General features: G+C 36.6%; 2 protein-coding genes across 2 annotated transcripts; one reads left to right on the top strand and one right to left on the bottom strand.

The window, feature by feature from the left end:
* The first annotated feature begins 38 nt into the window (after positions 1-38).
* LOC127412582 (thiosulfate sulfurtransferase/rhodanese-like domain-containing protein 2) lies at positions 39-4,990 on the top strand. Its single transcript, XM_051649051.1, has 9 exons — positions 39-377; positions 865-1,136; positions 1,246-1,354; positions 3,331-3,453; positions 3,570-3,675; positions 3,786-3,901; positions 4,002-4,160; positions 4,247-4,385; positions 4,473-4,990. Exons 1-9 carry the CDS (start codon positions 246-248, stop codon positions 4,715-4,717), a joined length of 1,401 nt encoding a protein of 466 aa, XP_051505011.1. The 5' UTR covers positions 39-245; the 3' UTR covers positions 4,718-4,990.
* LOC127412589 (V-type proton ATPase subunit e 1-like) lies at positions 4,922-11,109 on the bottom strand. Its single transcript, XM_051649061.1, has 4 exons — positions 10,878-11,109; positions 10,409-10,456; positions 7,723-7,854; positions 4,922-5,267 (listed from the first exon to the last, which is right to left on the bottom strand). The coding sequence occupies exons 1-3, from the start codon at positions 10,979-10,981 to the stop codon at positions 7,761-7,763; spliced, it is 246 nt and encodes an 81-aa protein (XP_051505021.1). The 5' UTR covers positions 10,982-11,109; the 3' UTR covers positions 4,922-5,267; positions 7,723-7,760.
* Positions 11,110-11,970: the final 861 nt, after the last annotated feature.

Here is an 11,970-nt window from a genome sequence, read left to right as displayed (position 1 = left end):
CACCGGACACACGTGGCGTCGTTGTGCGTCTCGTTATACCTTCCGCGGGCAGGACGCAACAGTCTTTTTAATCATTTGTGCGTTCAGTTTTATTAATATATTTGGGTATTTAGTGAGTCATTCAGGGGGAAGCGACATACATTGCATGAAAATGCTGTTTAAAAGATGTGTTTTAAAAAATCTATATTATGCGCTTTGATGGGAAATGTTTGTTTTTCTCTCAGAAATAGTTCGTTCTGTTTATAATGGCGCGTGACAGCTTCACTGAGAGTGTGCTTGTAAATTTGGATGTTGAAAGTCTTGGACCTGAGCTCCTTAAACAAGACAAACCAGACTTTTCAACAACAAGGAAATTGTACTCGTGTGTAAAGAAAAAGGTGAGATTAATGATCTTTTTAAAATCACACACATTGTTTAGAGTATTTCTAAAACACTATCATGGCGAAATCGTCAGGATACGTACGACTTGTCTAAATTGGGCTAATTCGTATGTTATCGTGCGATGGCACTCGTTTGAATTCCTACGACTTTCACTACAGTCAATGACATCGCTGGACATTATTTCTATCAAATACGCGACAATTACTTCTGTCGCACACAACAGCTTCCTATCATGTTTACACACTCTACTGATTGGTTAAGTTTAGTTAAGGGGTTTGGGTAAGGGCATAATATTAATAAGTATGTCCTTAACGCCTCTTGCGTGGAACTACCGCATTAGACATCGGGAATTTGCACGTGATTAAGTCCTACAGTTTATGCAAATAACATGCTGCAAGACCATATGTAATAGCCAACTCGTAAATTCTGTACGAATTTTCATATTTCTGTGTTTGACTGTATTATTTTCCACTCTGGTTTTAGACATTCGCTACATTTGTGGCATCCAAGAAAGTAGCTTGTGAACACATCTCCCCAGCTGTTTGGCTTTGCTGTGGAAAGTCATTCGAAGAGTCATCATCCATTCACAAACATGTAGCCAATAGTCATGCCAGTGAGATTCACCAGCTCACCACTGAGACACTGGACGTGATGCTGCAGCAGACTGACAGCGAGGATGCAATGCATGAGTCAATTCAAGATGTCTCATCCTGGATCCCTGATACAAGCCAAGTTTCAGAGGATGATCTGATCAGGTAGATGCATCGCAAGATTCAGATATCAGCTGCCAAGTAGAATTAGGATGATAATGTGCTTTTTATATGAAGATAATATGATGGTTTTCATGGAGTTAATCTCTTTTAGGGGCCCAGGGGAAGTTCTGCTGTATTACTGCTACTGTCAGTTAAACAATCCTCAGATCATTTGTCAGTGGCAGAAAGAGCTTTGTTCAAAACTTCAGCTTACAGGCAAGGTAACTTAAACATTAACCTCACTAATGAGACCCATACAAAATAGACTTTGACATAGCAGGTATTCAATGCATAACGTGTCCATTTTGAAACATAATGTTGATTACAAAAAAAAAAAAAAATTAATAATTTAGACTTGTCTGTCGTTTATTTCAAGAAGAAAAAAATAAAAAATTGAGGTTACAGTGAGTCGCTTACAATGCTAGTGAATGTTGGCCAGAACTTTGAAGCTCCAAAAGTACATAAAGGAAACATAAAAGTAATCCATAAGACTCCAGTGGTTAAATCCATATATTCAAAAGCAATTTGATAGGTATGGGTGAGAAACCCATATAAATCTCCACTTTTTCAGATTCTGAAAGTGAAAGTAAAAGTGGAGATTTATATAAATATTGATCTGTTTCTCACCCAAAGTGATTGCATCGCTTCAGAAGACATATATATTAAACCACTGAAGTTGCAAATAAAAATACATTTTATGGATAATTTTAATTACAGGTCTCTCAGTCAAACTCCAACAGTATCATATTAAATAATCATCCAGTATAGACTTGGAAACAACAGAGAAACCTCTCTTTTCAGCTTCTTTTTTTCATGTATCATGTTGTCATTGTGGGTTGCCTTGTGACAGTTTCACTTACTGATCCAGTTTCCGGTGTGAAGCGCGGATATACGCGAGACCGCTTGTTGGTTTGGACTCTTCCACTCGACGTATGATTGATACGCCTGATGTAGAGTGCGGCTTGAACAGTAGATAGGGATATTTGTAATCCCCAGCAAGCCCAAAAAACGCAGACTGGATACTGAAAATAAGGCCAAAAAAACGCAACCCACGACTGCCCATATTTGCAAGCGACCTTCTGAAAAAAGAAAAAGAGCCCAAAGTCACTTACAATAAGGCAGATTAGCAACTATGACTGCCTCACTTCCGGCTTATTTTCAATTCTGCAATTTTGCAATCAAGGAATTGAATAGTCGAATTAAATCGAGGAACCATGACAGCCCTACAGAACACAAACGATAATTTTTAGGAAAATATCTCAGCTCTGTAGGTCCATACAATGCAAGTCAACTGGGTTCAAAACTTTGAAGCTCCAAAAAGCATTGTGACAAGTCACAAACTCTCTTTGAAGGAGGAAGCGATGGCCAGGTGAACAGTCAACGTAAATCCTTTTATTTTTAACACAGGTTGGCTTTTCAGCGTAATACATAAATAAATGCACACATCCACACTGCTGCGTGCAACTGTCTCTCTCTCTCTTCTCTGGTGGTCTGGATTGCCCCTTTTATCCCTCTCCAGCTCTCACTGCAACACAGAACAGCTGTTGGAGATCATTTCCAACAGGTGTCAATCCTTACCGTTCTTCCTCTCCCGGCCTCACTCTCTACGGACATCGCTCGGCCTCGCCCCCATCACCACAAGCATGTAAAGGCAGCATAAAAGTAATCCATCTTTGAGTTACATTTTGGTCTGTTCTCATTCAAAATCAATTGGATCGCATCAGAAAACATAGATTTAACCTCTGAAGTCGTATGGATTACTTGTATGCTGCCTTTGTTTTTTTGGAGCATCAAAGATTTGGTCACCATTCACTTGCATTGTATGCACCTACAGATCTGAGAAATTCTTCTGAAAATCTTCATTTGTGTTTGGCAGAAGATAGAAAGTCATACACATCTGGGATGGCACGAGGGTGAGTTGATGATGAGAGCGTTTTCATTTGTGTGAACTTTCACTTTAACTTGTATTGAACCCGGAATATTCATTTAAAACGTAAATGAATGTATAAGGGAAAGTGTACATTGTCACCGTTTCTAGATTTTTCACCATTTTTAATTAGTTGCATACATAGTAATTATAATAGAATTAACAATACGTTGTTTAAAATAGTTTTAGATGGAGCACAACTTATGTCGCCACAAGACATGTCGACTAACCATGTATTCTTATTTTAATAGTTCTTTTTGTTTTTCACAGATAAGAGTAGCTACTGAGGGTATCAATGGCACTGTTGGTGGCACCAAAACAGCCACTTATCTTTACATCAAAGCAATGCTTTTACATCCAGCATTTAAACTATTGAAAGTACAGGATTTCAAGGTAAAGAAATCTGTGCTACAACCCAAATGGCAACTGTCCGAAATAACATTAATTAAATGCGCAAAAGAGATGCAAATGTGATTTCATACAATGTGAATCACTGATATTTCCCTCAGAGAAGTGAAGGAGGTGCAGAGTGCTTTTCTGATCTTAGGGTTGGTGTCTACAAAGAAATTGTCCCTATGGGTGTTGATCCAGATGACATCCCGTACAGGTTGGCGGGTAAGGGAAACACTTTCTTCAATTATTCAATAATGTATACTTTCTTTAAAACATTCATAAAATCTATGAATCTGTATGTATTTTGAGAAGAACAATATTTTATGCAAAAGGAATACATTTGGAACCAGAAGAATTTCATAAAGAAGTGAAGGCCCTCATTGAAAATAAGTCTGCAGACAGTGATACAATACTGTTGGACTGCAGAAACTTCTATGAGAGTAAAATTGTAAGAATCACTTTATTCAGTTAAAGTCAAGAATGTCAGAACTTTATGTATGTTACTGATAATAGTTAAGTGAAAAACACGACACACTCTCTGTTTTCAGGGTAAGTTTAGTCAGTGTTTGGCCCCCGATATCCGGAAATTCAGCTACTTCCCAGACTATGTGGATAAGAATCTGGATCTCTTCCAGGACAAAAAGGTTCTGATGTACTGTACGGGGGGAATTCGCTGTGAACGTGGGTCAGCTTACCTTCGATCTAAAGTAAGTCGAAATGGAAATTATTTGTTAACAAACCTTGACTAAACATGCACAGGCTTACGAAGCCATTTTCAAAAATCTATTTTCAGAATGTCTGCAAGGAGGTGTACCAGCTTAAAGGAGGCATTCACAAATACCTTGAGCAGTTCCCTGACGGCTTCTACCGTGGGAAACTCTTTGTGTTTGATGAACGCTATGCAATTGCGTTCAACAAGGACATCATCTCAGGTGTGTAGTGCAAGCTTTTTGTGCTTATACACATTTCAAAAGTCGTAATATGGAGTGACCGACTTTGTTTAATCTCTTTTTCCCCAGAGTGCAGATATTGTAGTTGCCCGTGGGACCAATATCAGCTGTGCTCCACGGACTTCTGCTGCCAGCTAGTACTGTCGTGCACCACTTGTAGAGAGAATGGTCTGACAGCCTGCTGTCCTGTGTGCCAAGCTAAAGAGCAAAACCACAGTGACGGCTCCTCTAATGGGATGCCTCATAAAGAGGAATGTGAATGCACAATGTCACGACCCCGAATCCCTAAAGACACTTTGACAAATCCAACTTAGTATAATCAAGATCAGATTTGACACAGTTTGACAGTCATCTCAGATTGGCTGTGTGATTTTAAAGACATTTTTTAACCAATCTGTCTCTTAATGCTTTTAATGTATCAGTGTAACTTTCTCCAGCTGATAAAGTCGATATCAAAGTGTTGCACCAATTAAACTGCGCTTTTAAAAAACTGGACACAGCTGTAAATCATGAAAAAATTACATTTCCTCTCCTCATTCATCATTTATTTTACATACAGAATCATACAAATAAAAAGGAAAAGCTAGTCTAATGATCAGGTCATTTAACACACATTACACAAAGTACAAAGCCAAAATACAATACTCTCATAAAACAAAAAAGGCAACACATTTATTTGCTTATTTCCTTGAACATGAGGTCAAATAAATATCAACACAAATCATATTCCACAAACAGGGATATGGTCGTCATTCTTTGTGTAAGAGAACAGCATGTAAAGCTTGAATCAAAAGGTGTTTTCCCTTGTAGAGAAAGCGACAGTGAAAATGTTCTTATTTTTGGCAATCTACAAACTTCCAGCATCTGCAGAGGATAAAGACAATACAGAGATTAATCAATTCTACAAAATGTGATGTAAAGCTATAGGGCTGGGTATCGGCACAGATGCCCCGATTCGATTCACAAGATCTCGATTTGATTCAAATCGATTTGTTAGACAATGAAAATTCAGTTCTACTAATTGGAGAGATGTTTCTAAAGCTGTACATGGAACACCAATTTAAAAATAAATAAGAGTGTTTCCTGCAGGATTCTGAGCAGCAGGAGGAGACCTGTAGACCCCCTCAAATTTTATATACATGTATATATACAGGTGCTGGTCATATAATTAGAATATCATCAAAAAGTTGATTTATTTCACTAATTCCATTCAAAAAGTGAAACTTGTATATTATATTCATTCATTACACACAGACTGATATATTTCAAATGTTTATTTCTTTTAATTTTGATGATTATAACTGACAACTAAGGAAAATCCCAAATTCAGTATCTCAGAAAATTAGAATATTACTTAAGACCAATACAAAGAAAGGATTTTTAGAAATCTTGGCCAACTGAAAAGTATGAACATGAAAAGTATGAGCATGCACAGCACTCAATACTTAGTTGGGGCTCCTTTTGCCTGAATTACTGCAGCAATGCGGCGTGGCATGGAGTCGATCAGTCTGTGGCACTGCTCAGGTGTTATGAGAGCCCAGGTTGCTCTGATAGTGGCCTTCAGCTCTTCTGCATTGTTGGGTCTGGCATGTCGCATCTTCCTCTTCACAATACCCCATAGATTTTCTATGGGGTTAAGGTCAGGCGAGTTTGCTGGCCAATTAAGAACAGGGATACCATGGTCCTTAAACCAGATACTGGTTGCTTTGGCACTGTGTGCAGGTGCCAAGTCCTGTTGGAAAATGAAATCTGCATCTCCATAAAGTTGGTCAGCAGCAGGAAGCATGAAGCGCTCTAAAACTTCCTGGTATACGGCTGCGTTGACCTTGGACCTCAGAAAACACAGTGGACCAACACCAGCAGATGACATGGCACCCCAAACCATCACTGACTGTGGAAACTTTACACTGGACCTCAAGCAACGTGGATTGTGTGCCTCTCCTCTCTTCCTCCAGACTCTGGGACCCTGATTTCCAAAGGAAATGCAAAATTTACTTTCATCAGAGAACATAACTTTGGACCACTCAGCAGCAGTCCAGTCCTTTTTGTCTTTAGCCCAGGCGAGACGCTTCAGACGCTGTCTGTTGTTCAAGAGTGGCTTGACACAAGGAATGCGACAGCTGAAACCCATGTCTTGCATACGTCTGTGCGTAGTGGTTCTCCCCCACATTTTTGAATGGGTTTTGTTTCACAATCCTCTCGAGGGTGCGGTTATCCCTATTGCTTGTACACTTTTTTCTGCCACATCTTTTCCTTCCCTTCACCTCTCTATTAATGTGCTTGGACACAGAGCTCTGTGAACAGCCAGCCTCTTTTGCAATGACCTTTTGTGTCTTGCCCTCCTTGTGCAACGTGTCAATGGACGTCTTTTGGACAACTGTCAAGTCAGCAGTCTTCCCCATGATTGTGTAGCGTACAGAACTAGACTGAGAGACCATTTAAAGGCCTTTGCAGGTGTTTTGAGTTAATTAGCTGATTAGAGTGTGGCACCAGGTGTCTTCAGTATTGAACCTTTTCACAATATTCTAATTTTCTGAGATACTGAATTTGGGATTTTCCTTAGTTGTCAGTTATAATCATCAAAATTAAAAGAAATAAACATTTGAAATATATCAGTCTGTGTGTAATGAATGAATATAATATACAAGTTTCACTTTTTGAATGGAATTAGTGAAATAAATCAACTTTTTGATGATATTCTAATTATATGACCAGCACCTGTACACCTCTTCTCGTTTTCTTGTTATTGTTGTTTTATTATTATAAATGACATGCTAAACAGCGAGAGAGCTGGAATTACACATTTATAATTTAAATATTTTGATTCTCCGTGTTTAAATTCGTACCTTGATAAGTCACCTGATGGATATTTTGACAGAATTGTTAAGCGTTTTTGAGCATTCTTGCATGAATCCACATCGCGAGCACTCTTTGAACACACACACACACACACACACATATAACTGCTGGCTACAGAGTCGAGGAATAGTTGTACTCTGTCAACATGTGCTACACGGACGGATTTAGCTGTTGCACACCATCTCCGTGTTTACATCCGCTTCTCCCGCTGTACACGTTAGATGCGCTCCACTCGCAAACGCCTGGGAGTTGTGGACCCCTAAGCTGCAGGATTCACGTTAATCAGACCCAGCACACAAATATCGATCCACTGCTTCTCAGAATTGATATCGATTCGGCCAAATAAAAAAATTAATCGAAAAATCGATTTTTTTTGCCCAGCCCTATAAAGCTATATGCTCATGCATTTTAGTACAAAGTTAAATTTATGTTGGTAATCTGAATGTTAATTCTAGTTTACCTGGTTTGTAAAGGGACCAATGAATCCAGCAATAGACCCTATGGCCAGTGATAGAAGAGGTACCAGATGGTATCGTTGCTAAGTGTTGGTCCAAGCAATGGGTTCAGCTGTGCTAGAATAGCTATCAGCCAGCTGAAGCAAAACCAACAAGCACAGAGTGAAAAACATTACAGTATTTTACAACAAGACATTACAATGATATACAAATACAAAAAATAAAATAAAAATAAGAATATATATATATATATATAAAATAATGTTTTAATTATTTTAAAATATAAAAAAAATATATGTGTGTGTGTGTGTGTATATATATATATATATATATATATATATATATATATATACACACATTGTTGGAGATGGTTACATATTTAAAATACAAAATATAAGTAACTGTATTCCTTATTGTAACTACAGTTACAATTGAAATCGTTGGTAATCAGAATACAGTTACATTCAAGAAGTATTTTGATTACTGAAGAGATTACTTTGCATTTTATTGTTATTTTTTCATGTAGTATTTTGTGTATTCAGTTGGGAAACATTTATCCATATAAATGATGCAATCAGAAAAAGGTTTCGATGTGTACACTCTTTGGGGTTTTTAAGCAAGTTTGGAGCAGCAGACATAAATAACCTTGTGTAAACTGTAATGTAAACATTTAGCTAAGCTAAAATGCTACTTCTAGCCCTTTTACATGCACTTGTTACTAGGCACAATTATATTTATTTCTACAAGTCCATGTTAGATAATAGTTTTCTTTTTCTTTAGTAAGTAATATTCAGGGAATGGTGTACTGCAAAAAATCTTATTCTTGATGAGAATTTTTGTATTGTTTTCCTGTAAAAAAAAAAAAAATAAAAAAAAATATATATACATATTAAAAAAAAAATCCTTAAAACAAGATAAATTTACTCTTGTTTTAGAAGCAACACTGCATAATATATTTAATCTTTTTCCAGAGAATGTATTTTTAACATGTGTCTTATTGTACTGGCAGAGTTTACTTGTTATTAACTTATAGTCAAAACAAGTGGAAAAAAAATCTACCAGTGCTGAAGAAGTAATCCAAAGTATTTAGAATACGTTACTGACCTTGAGTAATCTAACGGAATACATTACAAATTACATTTTACAGCATGTATTCTGTAATCTGTAGTGGAATACATTTCAAAAGTAACCCTCCCAACCCTGTATATATATATAAATTATGTATTGGGGTCTTCTTGCTAATTACATTTAATAACTGCATAATTCTCTTTGAAATATCCTGTAGATAATTGCTATAATGGCTTTATTTTGTTTTAACTTTGTCTTCTAACTCTGCAGACCCGCCGGCGGGTCCAAAAGGGGGCGCTATGTCACGATAAAATGTTTATCCTTAAAGTGTTTAAGTCTTCGAATACATAAATCAGGCATATGTGGTATCGTCTGAAAGCTTAGAATATCAACTTTTCATAGATAACCATCACTTTTGCATTTCTGTTACATAAAGGCCTGAAATCATTCGTGTCACAAATCAGCGCCACCTAGAGGTTATGTAGTGGAAACATTAATATGAATATAAAAGTCTTTCAAATAGCACGTAAATAGACAAATCATATATCAAATGAAAGCTCTCATTCTCAGAAATGCGACGGTACAGTTTATTTTGTTGTCATAATACGACAGTTCGAAAGATTTTCAAAAGAATTACAAAGTGAAATGGAATATTTGTTAGGCATCAAATACAAACATCTATTTTATGTTCCGATCATTGCTGCTGTAAGCCTCAAATAGCAAAAAACTTTATATCTGCTTTTACCTCAGGCAGTTTTCTTAGAAATTAGCCATTTTTTACTTGTCCCTGAGCTTGCATGTCTGTGAGTTTGATGATGATGATGATAAAATGTTATATATCATCGCAAAGGATCTTAGCTTTCTAATAACACCTAGATTGAGCTTCTAGTCCACTCAGAGGCCGAGATATTCAATGAAACAATGGGGGTGGTGCATGAACTGAAAAATAGACTGAATGTCTATGGATCAACACATCTGTGAGGGCTAAAATGCTCTAGAGTGCCACCTACATTTCAGATCGCCATTATATGATGGAAGGAGGAGTTTCTAGTACTTGCTAGAAAAAGTAAAATAAGACTTTTTCAGAGGGAGATGGAGTGAACAGAACCAGAATTACATGCTTACAAATTACGACGTCAAAAAAAAAAAAAAAAAAAAAAAAAACAGTATGTGTAAATGGTGAGCTTTTAAATTTGAGTGTGAAAATTGCAAGCGGCAGCCCAAAAATGCCCCATGGCATTTACATTAATAAATATAAATTTCCCCCAAATAAAAATTATATTTAATAAAAACTGAAAGTCACCAACTTCTATTATTACACCAAAAGTTATATCATGCATAACTTTTTTGGCAAGCAAATAAATTCGGCAGCAAATTAAATTGTCAACACTGCCTCCTTATGGCTGCTTGAATAAAACACTATCCTTTTTCTTCAAAATACTAAATAATTCACAGCAAAGAGGGACAGTAGAGTCACATTATAGTGTGTAACATACAAATAAATGTAAATGCATTTATTTGTACGTGTAACTACAAATAATAACTTTAATATATATACTACGTGTAATAACTTTAATCTTTATATATAAAACATGAAAAATATTTGAAAGGATATGTACTTACAACAGGTAGCAACAAACTGCAGTCAGTACCAACATGGTCACAATGACTCTAAAATACAATGTTAACAAGTGATATTTAATTAACACATGGTGAATAAAAATTAGCACAAATTATTCAGCTGGGACTTTTACGTTTCACGACTGGCCCCTTTGTCACATGATACATCCAGCTCACAGTAAGACAGACATATTTCAAAAAACACTTTTATTTCGTATTTACGTTTAATTTAATGCTTTTCCTAAATCCCTATTCCATTTGTGAAGTCAGATCACAAACTTTGCTTTGTTTTGGTGCTTATCTGGCTTTTCAAATGTCTTAAAACAACTGTATGATTAAACTGACGTATCTACTAAAACTTTGTAAAAAAGTCTTTAGCAGGTCTCACACTTTCACTGTTATACAGCATGTCTTTGACATATATATGATATTCAATCAATTTTAGTTTAATGAAATGCTAATGTTTGCTTACCCTCGATTCGGTCCTTTAGGAATAAACAGAGGAATAACTCCACCAACAAGACCCCACAACACAGTCATAACTGATATAGAAATCACGAAAGATGTGCTCGCCATTATTTAATCTAGTATATCGAGGTTTATGAACTAATTTTCTGTAAAACGACTAAAGTTCAGCAGACTCCACACCGCTCGCGCTCGACTGCTGTGTGGACGGTGATGATCACATGACTCTCCACAGGCCGTAAAAAGAAGTGACAGATATGACTGATGATGATGATGGCTCAACTCTTCTTCTGCACTCACACTGGGGAAAATACAGATCAAATTAATACAGCCTTCTTTTGATACTGCAGGTCTTGTCAGTGTCACTTTTATTTAATCTACATTGGAGTCACATGAGCCTTTTCACCAGCATGTCATATTAAAAATGTAATCTCACTGGCATATCGCATTGATTAAAAAAAACAACAAACAAACAAACAAACAAACAAACAATTAGTGCAAATCTGATCATTACAATTAATTTGGGGCAATTAGAATCAGGGAGTGAACCCATCAGTTTGACAAGTTGCCAAATAAGAAGTTTATGTAGTTCCCTGTGTTTAATGTCTGTGAAGAATTTCCCTGCGTACATTTCCCCCTATGAAGAAACAATGTATTGCTCAAACTGTGCTTGTCCCTTATGTTGCGAACCCACATGTTCTGATGAGACTGACTTTTCGATCATGTTTGGGGGTCCCAGAGACCTCAATGCTTTATGTGCATATAAATAAAAAACATTAAAATTAATATTTTTCCCCCTTCAAATTGTAACATATTCATCTGGCTTTATCGACCCCTAGTGGATATTACTGAAGCTTTAATCCTCCGTTTTACCACAAGTTAAAGGGATAGTTCACCCAAAAATGAAAATTCTCTCATCATTTACTCGCCCTGATGCCACCTCAGAGGTGTATGACTTTCTTTCTTCTGCTTAATACAAATTTAGATTTTTAGAAGAATATTTCAGCTCTGTTGGTCCTTACAATCAAGTGAATGGTGACCAGAACTTTGAAGGTCCAAAAAGCACATAAAGACAGCATAAAAGTAATCCAGTGGTTTCA

This window comes from Myxocyprinus asiaticus, chromosome 22 (assembly GCF_019703515.2).
Source record: "Myxocyprinus asiaticus isolate MX2 ecotype Aquarium Trade chromosome 22, UBuf_Myxa_2, whole genome shotgun sequence".
NCBI classification, from domain to species: domain Eukaryota; kingdom Metazoa; phylum Chordata; class Actinopteri; order Cypriniformes; family Catostomidae; genus Myxocyprinus; species Myxocyprinus asiaticus.
Note: the sequence above shows the minus strand (reverse complement) of the source record. Positions and strands in the feature narration are given on the sequence as shown.